The sequence below is a fragment of the Salvelinus fontinalis genome, chromosome 36 (genome assembly GCF_029448725.1).
Source record: "Salvelinus fontinalis isolate EN_2023a chromosome 36, ASM2944872v1, whole genome shotgun sequence".
NCBI classification, from domain to species: domain Eukaryota; kingdom Metazoa; phylum Chordata; class Actinopteri; order Salmoniformes; family Salmonidae; genus Salvelinus; species Salvelinus fontinalis.
Window position 1 is genome coordinate 5,311,806 of NC_074700.1, and position 16,344 is coordinate 5,328,149.

At 42.1% G+C, this 16,344-nt stretch overlaps 2 protein-coding genes across 4 annotated transcripts in view; one reads left to right on the top strand and one right to left on the bottom strand.

Moving 5' to 3' along the window:
- The window catches only part of LOC129835068 (cGMP-specific 3',5'-cyclic phosphodiesterase-like), a 90,143-nt gene extending 81,073 nt beyond the window's left edge, over positions 1 to 9,070 (top strand). For all 3 annotated transcript variants that reach the window (XM_055900421.1, XM_055900418.1, XM_055900420.1), the window contains exons 15-22: positions 1,948 to 2,042; positions 2,243 to 2,330; positions 3,636 to 3,736; positions 4,125 to 4,202; positions 5,201 to 5,264; positions 6,739 to 6,813; positions 7,060 to 7,143; positions 7,269 to 9,070. In XM_055900421.1, the coding sequence (XP_055756396.1) occupies positions 1,948 to 2,042; positions 2,243 to 2,330; positions 3,636 to 3,736; positions 4,125 to 4,202; positions 5,201 to 5,264; positions 6,739 to 6,813; positions 7,060 to 7,143; positions 7,269 to 7,388 (705 nt within the window). In that variant the 3' untranslated portion in view covers positions 7,389 to 9,070. The remainder of the gene's footprint in view (positions 1 to 1,947; positions 2,043 to 2,242; positions 2,331 to 3,635; positions 3,737 to 4,124; positions 4,203 to 5,200; positions 5,265 to 6,738; positions 6,814 to 7,059; positions 7,144 to 7,268) is intronic.
- Positions 9,071 to 9,118: 48 nt separating this feature from the next.
- On the bottom strand, positions 9,119 to 15,796 carry LOC129835069 (mitotic spindle assembly checkpoint protein MAD2A-like). Its single transcript, XM_055900422.1, has 5 exons — positions 15,640 to 15,796; positions 15,212 to 15,358; positions 14,654 to 14,774; positions 13,691 to 13,794; positions 9,119 to 11,485 (listed from the first exon to the last, which is right to left on the bottom strand). The coding sequence occupies exons 1-5, from the start codon at positions 15,701 to 15,703 to the stop codon at positions 11,274 to 11,276; spliced, it is 648 nt and encodes a 215-aa protein (XP_055756397.1). The 5' UTR covers positions 15,704 to 15,796; the 3' UTR covers positions 9,119 to 11,273.
- Between the last annotated feature and the right edge of the window lie 548 nt (positions 15,797 to 16,344).

Genomic DNA, 16,344 nt, shown 5'->3' on the forward strand with positions numbered 1-16,344 from the left:
TGCTAATTGCCTATAATTTCCACCTTTTGTCTATTCCATTTGCACAACAGCATGTGAAATTTATTGTCAATCAGTGTTGCTTCCTAAGTGGACAGTTTGATTTCACAGAAGTGTGATTGACTTGGAGTTACATTGTGTTGTTTAAGTGTTCCCTTTATTTTTCTGAGCAGTGTATATCTTTGTAATGAAGACAATTACAACAATACTGAAAGAACACTTTTATTTTTACTTGATATAATACATAAATAAAATGAATTTAGTTTCAAATAAATAATGAAACATGTTCAATTTGGTTTAAATAATGCAAAATTGAAGTGTTGGAGAAGAAAGTAAAAGTGCAATATGTGCCATGTAAGAAATCTAACGTTTAAGTTCCTTGCTCAGAACATGAGAACATATGAAAGCTGGTGGTTCCTTTTAACATGAGTCTTCAATATTCCCAGGTAAGAAGTTTTAGGTTGTAGTTATTATAGGAATTATAGGACTATTTCTATTTATACCATTTGTATTTCATATACCTTTGACTATTGGATGTTCTTATAGGCACTTTAGTATTGCCAGCCTAATTTCGGGAGTTGATAGGCTTGAAGTCATAAACAGCGCTGTGCTTGAAGCACAGCGAAGAGCTGCTGGCAAACGCAGGAAAGTGCTGTTTGAATGAATGCTTACGAGCCTGCTGCTGCCTACCACTGCTCAGTCAGACTGCTCTATTAAATATCAAATCATAGACTTAATTATAATATAATAACACACAGAAATATGAGCCTTAGGTCATTAATATGGTCAAATCCGTAAACTATAATTTCAAAAACAAAACGTTTATTTCAGTGAAATATTGAACCGTTGCATATTTTATCGAAGGGGCGGCAACCCTAAGTCTAAATATTGCTGTTACATTGCACAACCTTCAATGTTATGTCAAAATTATGTCAAATTCTGTCTTTGTTAGGAAGAAATGGTCTTCACACAGTTCGCAACGAGCCAGACGGCCCAAACTGCTGCATATACCCTGACTCGCTTGCACAGAACGCAAGAGAAGTGACACAATTTCCCTAGTTAAAAGAAATTCATGTTAGCAGGCAATATTAACTAAATATGCAGATTTAAAAAAATCTACTTGTGTATTGATTTTAAGAAAGGCATTGATGTTTATGGTTAGGTACACATTGGTGCAACGACAGTGCTTTTTTTGCAAATGCGCTTGTTAAATCACCCGTTTGGCGAAGTAGGCTGTGATGATTCGATGATAAATTAACAGGCACCGCATTGATTATATGCAACGCAGGACAAGCTAGATAAACTAGTAATATCATCAACCATGTGTAGTTCACTAGTGATTATGTTAAGATTGATTGTTTTTTATAAGATAAGTTTAATGCTAGCAAGCAACTTAACTTGGCTCCTTGCTGCTCTCGCGTAACAGGTGGTCAGCCTGCCACGCAGTCTCCTCGTGGAGTGCAATGTAATCGGCCATAATCGGTGTCCAAAAATGCCGATTACCGATTGTTATGAAAACTTGAAATCGGCCCTAATTAATCAGTCGACCTCTAGTATGTATGTATGTGGGTTTATGTATTACATTTTTTTAATTTAATCTTTATTTAACCAGGTAGGCTTGAGAACAAGTTCTCATTTACAACTGCGACCTGGCCAAGATAAAACGTATGTGGGTGTATGTGTGTGGGTGTATGTATGCGTGCATATGGCGTACATATGTGAACCTGTGTTTATGTTTGTTTGCTGGTAGCCTCCTATGGCCTTGTGATGGAAGTTGCTGCGTGGGTGCTTGTGTCTGTGTGTGTCTGTCTGTTTGTGTGTGTCTGTGGGCGTGTGTGTGTTAGTACTAGGGTCTTTGTAATGGGAAACCCCAAGGACATCTTTGTGGATGGTGTGCCTCATTCTCTTCATCTCCCTCGCTTTGTCTCCCTCCATCTCTCTGTCTGTCAGAGTAATATGAGTGAGCTGGAGATCCTGGCCTTGATGATCGCCACCCTGAGTCACGACCTGGACCACAGAGGAGTCAACAACTCCTACATACAGAGGTAGGCTTGTGTGTGTGTGTGTGTGTGTGTGTGTGTGTGTGTGTGTGTGTGTGTGTGTGTGTGTGTGTGTGTGTGTGTGTGTGTGTGTGTGTGTGTGTGTGTGTGTGTGTGTGTGTGTGTGTGTGTGTGTGTGTGTGTGTGTGTGTGTGTGTGTGTGTGTGTGTGTGTCTCACAGTTCTGTGTGTAACTACCTCCATCAGGAGTGACCATCCCCTGGCCCAGCTCTACTGCCACTCCACCATGGAGCACCACCACTTTGACCAGTGTCTCATGATCCTCAACAGCCCAGTAAGAACACACACACACACACACACACACTTGTTCACTCATCCCATTATTTACTCAGGAGCTCGGATCACACTTGATTTGGATAGTCCGTCTGGAGATGCTCTACAGATGGTCACACTATCAACAAACTATCTGTTGATCAGCGTCTGCTTGCTAAGGTTACGCTAAGGTTAGGTTTAGAATAAGGGTTAAGGTTAGGTTTAGAATAAGGGTTAAGTTTAGCATTAGGATAAGGGGTTAAGGTTAGGATTAGGGTTAGTAGATAGTCAGTTGAAATGTTATTGTAGAGCATCTACAGATAGGCTATCCAAATAAACTGTTACCGTTCAGTCAGTTCTGCATTTATTCTTCAGGAACAATAAAACATTCACCATGATGTATTTGAGATACATAGCAGGATGCTAGTGTTTCCTCATTTCCCCTTTAGTGCCAATTCCATGTGCCCTATGACACCCTATCCCCTATATAGTGCACTAACTCTTACCACTCACTACCTTGTCAAAAGTAGTGCACTGTATAGGGAGTATGTCATTTGGGTTGCAGTCCACGAGCTCCAGCTGCTAGTCTCTAGGAGATAACACTCCTCTATGGTGTAATAAAGTGGCGCTTCATCTTTATGGGCACAGATTCACTTAGTTCGTCTGGGATGTAGTAGACACACACACACACGTTGTCACACCATTATACACACACATCGCAAAGAAAGGAGAGCAGATCCAATTGTTGAATTGATTTCGAGTGTTTTGGAATTTGTGTTGCCATGGCACCCATGCTATAGTTGAACTTGCTCAATAACTTGTACGCCCTGCCTCTCTCTCTTTCTCTCTCCATCTCCCTCTCTCTCTCTCTCTTTCTCTCTCCATCTCCCTCTCTCTCTCTCTCTTTCTCTCTCCATCTCCCTCTCTCTTTCTCTCTCCATATCCCTCCCTCTCTCACTCTCTATCTCCCTCCCTCTCTCTCCATCTCCCTCCCTCCATCTCCCTCCCTCTCTCTTGCTTTCTCTCTCCTTCTCCCTCCCTCTCTCTCTCTTTCTCTCTCGATATCCCTCCCTCTCTCTCTCCACCTCCCTCCCTCTCTCTCTCTCCATCTCCCTCCCTCCATCTCCCTCCCTCTCGCTTTCTCTCTCCTTCTCCCTCCCTCTCTCTCTCTTTCTCTCTCGATATCCCTCCCTCTCTCTCTCTTTCTCTCTCCATCTCCCTCCCTCTCTCTCTCGCTTTCTCTCTCCATCTCCCTCCCTCTCTCTCGCTTTCTCTCTCCATCTCCCTCTCTCTCTCTCGCTCTGTCCCTTCCCTCTCTCTCCCCCAGGGGAATCAGATTCTGAGCAGTCTGTCTCTGGATGAGTACAAGGCCACTCTGAAGATGATCGAGAGGGCTATTCTGGCAACGGACCTGGCTCTGTACATGAAGTAGGTTCAATGTCACACACAGCTGGGACGCTCACAGAGGGAGCCCATTCAAGTCGAATTTTATGCCATTTTCATTATAACTTCAATTTAGGTTGATGGGCTGTGGAAAATGTCAAGGTGGAAGTGGAAACCCATTGGCTTATTCATTCGAAGATCCTATGATGATGTTCTGAAACTGTGATTTGCTATATATCTCTCTCTCTCTCTCCCCGCCCACCTCTATCACACTTTTATCTTTTTTTACACCCACCTCTCTCCTAATATCCCCTCCCTCTCCCTCCTTCTCTCTCTCTTTCCCCCTCTCTCCCTGTCTGAAGTGTGGGCGTATAACTAGACTGTAGGCGGAGGGGAGATATGCAGTTAATTGGATATCTGTTTATCTTTTCAGGAGGAGAGGAGAGTTCTTTGAGCTGACCAAGAACAGCCAGTTTGTCTGGGACGATGACTACCATAAAGACTTACTGAGGTTAGTGGACACTACGTACAGTATACCATCTTCACCATTCACCTGGGGATAGATTGTTTGTGTCTGTCAAGGTTGGGATCAATTCTATTTTCAATTCAGTCAATTTCGAAAGGCAATTGAAATTCCCTATCAAACATTCCCAATGAAAAAGTCTCCATAGAAAATAATATGCCTTTTTTTTTTTTGTTCACTTTCTAAATTGGCTGGATTGAGGTGGAATTAACATCAACCCTGGTAGGGCTGGGAATTGCATAAGATATGTACATGAATACATAAGATATGTATTGCGATTTGATGTTCCAAACATATTGCTCACTATGTCTGCTGCAGGGAGACAAAAGAGAACATGAGAAAGTGAGTTTTGATTATTCATGGGATTAAAGTGATGAAATATGCTGACTCACTATTTGAAAAGAAGATGAGAACAAGCCATCGGATGAAAATACCAGAGTTTTGGTGCAGGTACAGCCGACTAGCTCTAGCTAACGCTACCTAGCAAAATAAATATCATTATTTTGTACAAATCGATACTTGGAGTAAAATTATAAATATAATATTGTCCAAAAATTACATTGCGATGTGTAACTATACATTTTCCCCCCGCATCACTAAACCCTGGTGTATAATATACCTGAGTGGACAAAACATTAGGAACACCTTCCTAATAATGAGGGGTTTGTTTTGTCATCAGAAAAGCCTTTTTTGTGGGGAAAAACGAATTCTGATTGGCTGGGCCTGGCTCCTCAGTGGGTGGTCCTATGCCCTCCAAGGCCCACCCATGGCCGCACCCCTGCCCAGTTATGTGAAATCCATAGATTCAGGCCAAACGAGTTAAATTCAATTGACTGATTTCCTTATATGAACCGTAACTCAGCAACATTTTTGAAATTGTTGAATTTTCCATTTATAATTTTGTTCAGTATATGTCATGGAAAGAACAGTGTAACGCTCTCGACTTGTCTTACAATGTTTTTGTGTTGGTTTATTACCCCCTGAAGGTCAATGCTGATGACTGCATGTGATATTTCTGCCATTACCAAGCCTTGGCCAATACAGAAGAGGGTAAGACTGTCCAGTTAGATAACTTTCACTACACTCAAGACTCACTTTATCAACCAAACTGTCTCGTTAATGGTGCCTCCTTTGAAATCTATAGAAACGTGTCTTCCTCCTTTATGAGTACCTCTGCCTTTTCTATTCTCCCATTAGATTATGTTCTCTTCCTTGCTGTCGCTCTCTTTCTCACTTCAACTCCCCTGTGGAAGTCTGTTTCTCCTGTTCCTCATTAGGCTCCCTAGGTGCAATGGAGGGAGAGGTTCAGACAGGCCTCTAGCCGTGTGTGTGTGTGTGTGTGTGTGTGTGTGTGTGTGTGTGTGTGTGTGTGTGTGTGTGTGTGTGTGTGTGTGTGTGTGTGTGTGTGTGTGTGTGTGTGTGTGTGTGTGTGTGTGTGTGTGTGTGTGTGTGTGTGTGTGTGATCAAAGAGCTAGATGCTCATTAGAGGATAGACACAAACTGCTGTAGCCCTGTCCTCCCCTCTCCTCACATAATACCTACAGAACTGATATGCACGCACAGACACACACACACACACACACACAAATGCAATTCAGTACAGTCTTAACAGAAAATCTGTGCACACACGCAGTCTCTTTCACATACACACTTATTCCGTTGCGCTCAGCAGATATTATTAGAGTTGATGCTATTTCAGCCAAGATGTGTAAAAAAAAAAATGTGTCTCTTCTCCTCCTCTCTCCTTCTCCCCCCCCACATTCTCTCCTTTCCCCAAGTGAACCCCCCCCTACCCCCCAACCCCCGGGGCTCTCTAGTCTTGATTACACAGCTCCAATCAGTGTTCCGCAGATGGCTGCCACACACACACACACACACACACACACACACACACACACACACACACACACACACACACACACACACACACACACTTCCTTGATTGGGGACCCGAGGCCCTAGTCAGATCTTATTGATCCCTTGTTAAGAGAAAGAGTTCGTCAATGCAGCAGGGTTGATGCTCTATTCAGAAGAGGCAACCGTCTTTCTTTCTATCTCTATTTTCTATCTCTCTCGCTATTGCATCATTCCCGTGCTCTAAATGTCAAGGAACACTTTGTAGGGCACTGAGCGGGTGCTATTGTGGGGGTATCAGATCAAATTGGCAACAGAGAATTTCCTTTTGATCCCCATAACAGGAGTACGATTGCCTATCCAGCCTCCGTTCCCCCTCAACCTGCCTCGTATCACATTCGTGTAAAACACCTCCATCGAAACGCATAGGTATCGTTGAAAAGGCGTGAACTATCTAAAAAGCCCGAATAGGACAAACGATTGTCTGAAGCATTTATTCAGATCACAATCCTAGGGTTGTATCCTATCAAACCGGACTCTGCGCGCGGCTCTTGAAAAGACTACGAGGGTTACATTTGTCCTTCACCCGATTGACACATCGTTCCACTTTTGAAGCACGTTTAAAAGCTACCTTTCTTTTTTGCCTGTCTCTCTCCATCTCCTCTTGCAGATAGCCGAGCTAGTGGCCACAGAGTTCTTTGAGCAAGGGGACAAGGAGAGACAAGAACTCAACATTGAACCAATAGTAAGCACTTCTTCTATGCCTTACCACCTGTACTTAGTATTCTGTATTGCGCTATTAACATTGCTCAGTTGGGCCAATGGAAATCAGGGTTTGTGAAATTGAATTACAAGGCTCTGATTGTAATATCCTGGCATGTGTACATGCTGACTTTGTGCAAAGCTAGGTTTTTACGAGTTGGCAAGCTAAGTCAGATATCAATTTGAGAGCAAATTAGATTTGTTTTCTGAAGTTTGTTTTCTTTCCTAGGATCTGATGAATCGGGAAAAGCGGGATAAGATTCCGAGCATGCAGGTATCGTTCATCGATGCCATCTGTACACAGCTGTATGAGGTGAGGCACATCATCTTTGTCACGTTGAAGAAAAATGTAATTGGCCATATACCATGTATGACATGGAAACACTGACATAAGGAAGGTGTGCTATCATTCTCTCTGTTCCCCTGTCTGTCCATCAGACCCTGGCTGGTATGTCCGAGTCCTGTTCCCCACTACTCGAGGGCTGCCAGAAGAACAGACAGAATTGGAAGATTCTGTCCGAACAGGGCGACAAAGGCTTCTTCAACGGAGTGGTGTAGAAATGGTCAACGTCCCTCCTCCATCCCCACTATCACTCCAACCCTACACCACCCCCACCCCCGAGCAGACCACATCAACACTAAGCTATATTTATTACCATAGTCTTTTTTTTATTTTTGCACAAAGTCGACTCCCTACATGAAGGAAGTCTCACTATAGTATATCCCTGAGTCGGAGGAAGTGAAGTAGACTGGACAGGAGAGAAGAGAGGTTTGAGTGTGCGCGGCTACTATCGGCCTACTGAGCTCCAAGGGAGCAATATGACACCATAGTACTGGAGACAGACAGACCTGGGTTCAACCAGTATTTGAAATCGCTCAAATAATTTGAGCTTGCCCGGAGTGCCAGATGGGCGGGATTTGTACAATTTAAAGGTTACTATTTGAACCCAGGTCTTAGTAGAGATACAACTTTACTTTCACCACAGTAAGACGCTTGTTTGTAACACCAGGGTGCACGCACACACCACAAAGGTTTTGAGAGAACGTACATTTTTGTCACTCGTTATAACTATTGCATATTTATGTTTTATATATTTATTCGATTTCTATACTGTATCGTCAGTGTCATGTTGAGAACACACACACACGTCTTTATAAAACAATGTACGTTTTATTACCGAACGATCCAAATGTCTCTGCTTTGAAAACTTCACCCGACCATTCATGTGTGTATTTTTTTTAGGCGTTATATTATTTTAACTTTGCAAATTGTAAAGGAGCCAAAGACTAGACACGTGGTCTAGAAGATTCCACTGCCTTCCTGTGACATAGGTATGAAAGGTCCAATTTCACACTTCAAAAATAACCCATTTGTATGTAGACACTTGTCCACCCTGTTGGCCCTCATAATGGACCAGCCCAGCTGGTTGTCCTTTTTTTGACATTCCCTTTTTTAAACGTGTTGAATGTGAGGCTGGGGTGTCTAGCTGAAAGCAGAGCTTGACAGCCGGAAGCCCAAAATCAATTTGCAATGTTGTCAGTCTACCTTGAGGTAATATGTATTCGTCTTTATAGTGGAACATTTTAAAATGGCATTATAGATTATTTTTTTCATTTTTCCATTTCTTCCAATACAGGGAATGACAGGACTGAATAACCACCCACTATCTTTCAATCCGAAAATGACTTGTCTTTCTCTAAACTTTCTGCCCCCAACATTCACACGATATACTATAGTAGTTTTCAGGTAGAGATATGTGAACTGCGTACACTGTCATTCACAGGAGAAACTCATCCAAATGTTAATCATGTCCTAACTGCAGCACTTATCCGTGTAGACGTACGTGGTCACTCCGAGAACCACAGTTGTCACTGTGGTTGTATTTTGTACTTGAAGTTTCCAGAAATACTGTTGTTCCTGATGTTGTGCTTTAAAAAACGAGGATAGTTGCTTTTCTTCTTTCAATTCCACACAGCTTTGGTCTCCGATTGGTATTTCTAGAATAGATGTGTTACTTCACCAATGATAGACCTGTGTGTTGCATGTGAAGTTACAGCATCTATAAAGATGGCTGTGTGTAGTCACAGGACAGCAGCCCTGTTGGTTGTTAGCGGAGGTAATATGACATGTTTAATGGTTCCGTGTGAAGACATGACGGGTTTCTCCCTCCTGCTCGTTGACTCTGAAGAACACTGTGAGACAAGTTGAATGGTACATCCCATTAAAAGGATACTGCTTATTTTCTATGTGCCATGTCATTTGTGCAAACAAACTTTGGATAACGTCATACTGGTCTAAACAACCATTTATTTTACATTTACAGAGAGATAACTAACCAAAACTAAAACTAAAAAAAATTGTTACTTTGCCACCTTCTGGGCAATTGCAGTAGTAACACACAGATCAGACTTGAGGATGATCAAATAGACACATTTCAGGAATATTTCTTAAAAATACAACACAAACCACTAGCTTCTAAAACAGAGAGGCTCAGAAGACAAGAAAAAAATGAACGCAAAGTGGATCAGTGACCACTTACAGGCAATATTTACATCAAAGCAGTGAGCCAGGAAGAACAAAGTATCCCGATACACAGAGAAAAAGACAGGACAGAATAATCAGTATAAAAGGACTACTTATACACACACACACAGTGCCTTTGGAAAGTATTCAGACCCCGTTGACTTCTTCCACATTTTGTTACGGTACAGCCTTATTCTACAATGGATTACATTTGAAAAATCCTCAATCTACACACGATACCCCATAACGAAATTTTTGCAAATGTATTACAAATAAACTGAAATACCTTCTTTACATTAGTATTCAGACCTTTTGCTATGAGACTTGAAATTGAGTTCAGGTGCATCCTATTTCCATTGATCATCCGTGAGATGTTTCTACAATTTGATCCGATTCCACCGGTGGTAAATTCTAAATTCTATTGTTTGGACATGATTTGGAAGGACACACACCTGTCTATAAAAGGTCCCACAGTTGACAGTGCACGTCAGAGTAAAAACCAAGCCGTGAGGTCAAAGGAATTGTCCGTAGAGCTCTGAGACAGGATTGTATCGAGGCACAGATCTGAGGAAGGGTACCAAAGAATGTCTGCAGCATTGAAGGTCCCCAAGAACACAATGGCCTCCATCATTCTTAAATGGAAGAAGTTTGGAACCACCAAGACTCTTCCTAGAGCTGGTCACCCGTCCAAACTGAGCAATCGGGGGAGAAGGGCCTTGGTCTGGGAGGTGACCCAGAACCCGATGGTCCTTCTGACAGAGCTCTAGATGTCCTCTGTGGAGATTAGAGAACCTTCCTGAAGGAAAACCATCTGTGCAGCACTCCACCAATCAAGCCTTTATGGTGGAGTGGCCAGACGGAAGCCACACCTCAGTAAAAGGCACGACAGCCTGCTTGGAGTTTGCCAAAAGGCACCTAAAGACAAAAGTCGCCTAAAGACTCTCAGACCATGAGAAACAAGATTCTCTGGTCTGATGAAACCAAGATTGAACTCTTTGGCCTGAATGCCAAGCGTCACGTCTGGAGTAAACCTGGCACCATCCCTAAGGTGAAGCATGGTGGTGGCAGCATCATGCTGTGGGGATGTTTTTCAGCGGCAGGGACTGGGAGGGAAAGATGAACGGAGCAAAGTACAGAGAGATGAAAAACTGTGTGTGGGGGGGGGGGGGGGTTCCACCTTCCAACAAGACAACGACCTTAAGCACACAGCCAAGACAACACAAGAGGCTTCGGGACAAGTCTCTGAATGTCCTTGAGTGGCCCAGCCAGAGCCGGTCTTGAACCCGATCGAACATCTCTGGAGAGACCTGAAAATAGCTGTGCAGCGATGCTCCCCATCCAACCTGACAGAGCTTGAGAGGATCTGCAGAGAAGAAACAGAGAAACTCCCCAAATACAGGTGTGCCAAGCTTGTAGCGTCAGACCCAAGAAGACTTGATACTGTAATCGCAGCCAAAGGTGCTTCAACAAAGTACTGAGTAAAGGGTCTGAATACTTACGTAAACGTGATATTTCAGTTTGTTATAAATTAGCAAAAATACATTAAAAAAAACTATTTTGCTTTGTCATTATGGGGTATTGTGTGTAGATTGATGAGGGGGAAAAAAAAACATTGAATACATTTTAGAATACGGCTGTAACGTAACAAAACGTGGGAAAAGTTAGAATACTTTCTGAAGGCACTGTATGTAAAGATAATGAGAGACGTGAGTTGAAGGGAGAAGAAGAGGGCAGTGTAACATTTCTGTTTTCATATGCATTGTGTGCGTTTGAGATTGGAGTCGCCGACTCCAAACGGACCCATCTACAAAATCACCTGGCATCCTAAATGACTACCGTGTACGATTTGTAGACCCGTTGTAGTCAATCTCCAACATACCTATAGTACACAGCAGAGGAGAGGAGACCATGAGAGTTAACTATGTACAGTGGGGGGGTCGTAGGTTAGAGGTCAGGCTCGAGGCTGAGTCGGTCCTCTTGTAGGTCACCATGCTGTTGACCTTGTGGATGGAGGTGGTGAAGGAGCGCAGGCGAACCTCCTCCGACTGGTCGATGATCTGGGGGCCTGACTCCTCCCACTTGTCCGGCACTTCCAGGTCCTTGTCGGTGTAGACGAGGAGGTCGAAGGCACCTGGGGAGAAAGGTCAAAGGTTATCATCAGGCAGTGTGGTAAAATGTCATTAACACCACATGGAAGTGACTGCAACAATTATGCAAGGAGAAATCATAGGCTTTGTTGAGTTGGTAGGCTATGAATGAATGTCGGTAGGCTATGAATGAATGTCCCTCTGTCGACATTCATTCTTCATTTATCTAGGCAAGTCAGTTTAGAACAAATTCTTATTTTCAATGACAGCCTAGGAACAGCGGGTTAACTGCCTTGTTCAGGGGTAAAACGACAGATTTTGTACCTTGTCAGCTCTGGGGATTCAATCTTGCAACCTTTCGGTTACTAGTCCAACGCTCGAACCACTAGGCTACCTGCCGCCCCATATGCCTTGCCTTGTCAATATCCCCGATCGAGTGATTTTTGTAATGTGCCTCCAGTAGTTAAATTACTTCATTTGCAGTGTTCTTATCATTTTGAAGGTAACTACTTGACCAGGCATTAGATTAGAGGAAGAAACATCTAAATAATCCTCATTGGTGGATTTGTGTGACACTTCTGTCATTTCTGTTTAGGGAGATTAATCTGGCAAAACATCCTCAAATACCAGAAAACTTCACTGCGTGACAGAGTGACCGTGGCAGAACCCCCCCCCCCCCCATACATAGCCAAAGTGAAGATTATGGGTCCTTCTATAATCTAGGGTACCAGTGAGGATTTCCTACGCTGGACAACTAGTTACAGCTGTTGATAAATCTGCCATTTTTTTCTTGTCATTACATCAATATATAGGGGAGGGGGATCATAGCTTCATTCAATAAAATGCACAAGTTTATTTAAAACCCGTTTAACCCTTTATCATGGTCTTTTCTGTCCTTGCATCTATGTCGTTGTCATCTTTCATGCACGAATTAGTTAAATTAGACATTGAATTTGAACCCTGTAAGAATCCTGGATCTAGCTGTCAGACAGCTGGCTTGTACAGCGATCTCAGAAATGCAGTGTAACCACATAACCCTTCGTATCTCCTTACGTTACCGGGTGAAAACAGTTCTCACAGGCACACAAATCCACAATAATAAATGTGATTGCAAAACCGAATATGCTCCTAACCGATAGTCATCTTACCTTGACACTTAAAACTTAGATCGATATTGTCATTAACGTGGTTCTTCATTAAATTGTGCACAATACTTGTTGGATGCACATTCGGTGTCCAGCTGATTAGTTACGCCGCGATATTTTCACACATCTGATCCAGGAATTGTTTCGAATGACAGTCAAGTGTCAAACAGCTGTAGCGATAGCACATGTGAAAACAGAACGTCCAGAGTATTTGGTGTCTCATTAGTTATGCCGGTGAAGACAGTGGTGAATGGATCCACGTCGGATCTAATATCCTTAGCAAATTGATGTTGATCGTCGGTTGTTGTTATTGTCTGCTTGACTTACAGCAGGGTCCCGTTAGATTTAACAGAGAAAGCATCAAGGTAATGTGTTCATGTTTCCATATGTTTTGGTGCCTCGGATTGTGGACGATAGAGACAACACCCAAAGCTATTCCTATGAATTATTCTGGATATAATGACAAATTACATAGCCGAGTGGTAACGAAATAACATTACAAATACGTTTTGTTTGTCAAAAAACAAAATGCAATGTTAAACAATACAAGGGGCTTGACGTAGCCTACTTGAACTTGGAACTCAGAAATTCAAGTATCTCTTAGGCCTACCTTGAAAATCAGACATTTCCTTAATTTTGTGCGTGAAAAGTCCTTGCAATTATTGTAGCCAATTTAAAAGTTCTCCTGCTCCCTTATAATGACAATTAAGTGCTTGAAAAAATCCCCGAAAGTCCTCGAATTTGACTTGCCAATGTCTGTATGAACCCTGCTTAAAGGATGTATAGTCCTAGGCCTGTTGTTGTATAGGTAGAGTTATGGACCAATTCACTTTTATTTCTCTAAGTACACATGTGGAACTGCCTGAAAATCCTTTAAATTTTGCGTTTCACAATATTTCTTCCCCCAAATGTCACACAGTGGCCTCATTATTTCTAGAAAGACCACATCAGATATTTGTTTTCATCAAGATATTTTCTGGCACACGACGTGTCCGGAAATATTTTGGTTTGTCTGCCTTCTTGTATTTTCTTTTTTTTTTATTGGCCAAAAGCCGCCAATTAACGGACAACGGAAACACTGGTTCACACGCACACAGTACTCACAGGCAGTCTCCAGCAGGGGTAGGAAGGTGACAGTGGCGGTGATCTGTCTGATGACTGAGCGAATCTCATCCTGGATGGACTTGATGGATTTCTCCCTGGGAGCACTGAGAGAAGAGATACACAAAGACAACCACACATTTACTCTCAATGTCAAACCATACTGCACCAAGTGGTCAGGCACGACTTAACCTTGTCCTAACTGCAGCGGCCTGCATGATAGGAAAAGGCAACATTGGCAAGCGGTGAAATAGCAAATGCAACAAAATAGCCAAAAGGGCATAAACGGATTACCTCTTCATAAAAAGTACCCACATTCTCAAAGTATGACACTGTTCCTAGTGGCCTGGTGGGATGTACTAGAAGGCCACAAATAGTCCAGAATGTTCTGAGTAGTGTGTGTGTGGTAGTCAGGTCCACTGCTGGAGTGTTTTTTATTTATTTATTTCACCTTTATTTAACCAGGTAGGCTAGTTGAGAACACGTTCTCATTTACAATTGCGACCTGGCCAAGATAAAGCAAAGCAAAGCAGTTCGACACATACAACAACACATAGTTACACATGGAGTAAAACAAACATACAGTCAATAATACAGTGAAAATTAAGTCTATATACAATATGAGCAAGTGAGGTGAGATAAGGGAGGTGAAGGCAAACAAAATATATATATAAATAAATAAAAATATAAAAAGGCCATGGTGGCGAAGTAAATACAATATAGCAAGTAAAAAAAAACACTGGAATGGTTGGTTTGCAGTGGAAGAAGGTGCAAAGTAGAGATAGAAATAATGGGGTGCAAAGGAGCAAAATAAATAAATAAATACAGTAGGTAAAGAGGTAGTTGTTTGGGCTAAATTATAGATGGGCTATGTACAGGTGCAGTAATCTATGAGCTGCTCTGACAGCTGGTGCTTAAAGCTAGTGAGGGAGATAAGTGTTTCCAGTTTCCAGTTTCCTCCATTACCTGATCTCCTTGGCACTCTTGTCACACTCAATGTCAAACTGCCACCTCTCCAGCACCTCGTTGGTCTCCAGACATGTGATCACCAGCACCAGCTTCTGCACTGTGCAGGCAAACAGCCACTCTGCAATACAGAGACAGGAGTTACACACCAGATGACAGTAAAAAAGAAACAGATATACTGTGAGGGAATGAAAATAGAAAACAATGATCAAGATGGTGAAAACCTAACTCAAAGTCCTTCTGGCAAGGCTATTGTGTCTTTCCATTTGATTTCAATCACTTTTGACCGCACCCCTTTTGATTTGAGCTAAACTTTCCATACATATTTTCCTGTGGTAGAAGTGGTCAGAAAGTGCCTTTTTTGACTTCTACATTTACTCAAGCAGTATTTTACTGGGTGACTTTCAATTGAGTCATTTTCCATTGGGGTATCTCTACTTTCACTCCAGAATGACAATTGGATACTTTTTTCGGAGTTAAGATCACAGAGATAAAAAAAAATCACTGTACTGTCTGATAAATGCAGTCACTGTCCCCTGCCCCAAAAATATTCTGTACCTTTGAGTTGAGATACCACGTTGGTCAGGTAGTTCTTCAGCTTGGTGTCAGTAGTGAGTTGAAGGCTCATGTCATACTGGGTGACTCGGGAGAACGTCTCCGGAGGGTAGATCCCTCGCTGGTACAGGATGCTGTTGATACCGAATGCTGCAGGGAGAAAAACAACGTAACTAGTTAAACGTTACAACCAACCACACAGGTAGCTAGTTAACTTATCTACAAAATACAGAATGTTAATAACTAAGAATGAAGCAAATACATTTACAACGTATGGCCGTGCACACATGCGGATGTGGAAGCTGAAAACAATGTTGGCTAACTTCCACAAAGAAAATCCTCGCCATGTTATTCATGCTGCATGCCTTTCCTTTTTTATTTGATCAGTCACAAAAACTGCCCAAATAAAACCAAGTCGGTGAAATACTTACAGAAAAACTCGGCCACAAGCTCAGCGCTTCCTTTCAGGGTAATACCTTTCAGTGTGCTCGTCATTATTTAACTATTTAGTTATATCCTTTTATTGTATTGTATTTTCTCGTCAGATCTTTCTACCCGCCGCCAAGTTTGAAATTTGTTAGCGTTGGACTTCCTGCGCATGCGTTTTACCAACGTGTCGCATAGTTGATGACGTATTCAACAATGTTGTTTTTTTTACTCTAGAGGGCGATGTTCACTAGATTTAGAGATTTACAAACTTCTGCAGGTAATTTCTCATCCATGCCATTATATAAGAAGCTTCCAGACATAGCATATTATGTTATTACAATAACATGCTTTTCCAACAATAAGAAAGCGAATCCCCGCCACTGTTTTGGTAAAAAGCTGAGGGATGGCGCTGCAGAAATGTAATCACTCAAATTCACAGACAGTGTATGGATGCAAGGACTGATCATCCATGATATCAAAATCATAGTTTGAACCATGTTTTGAGGCTATACAGTGTTTGTAAAACAAGCTTATATTTTGAGTTCTGATAAGTTGAACTAAGCTCATGAGTCATTTATACTATCTTCAAGAATCAACGGGTGCATATCATTTCATTCATAAATCCAATAATGGATGTAGCAACTGCTGATTGCTCCTTTAACCATTCCATTTTTTTTCTCGACATGTTCTTACTGTAGACTGTTTCA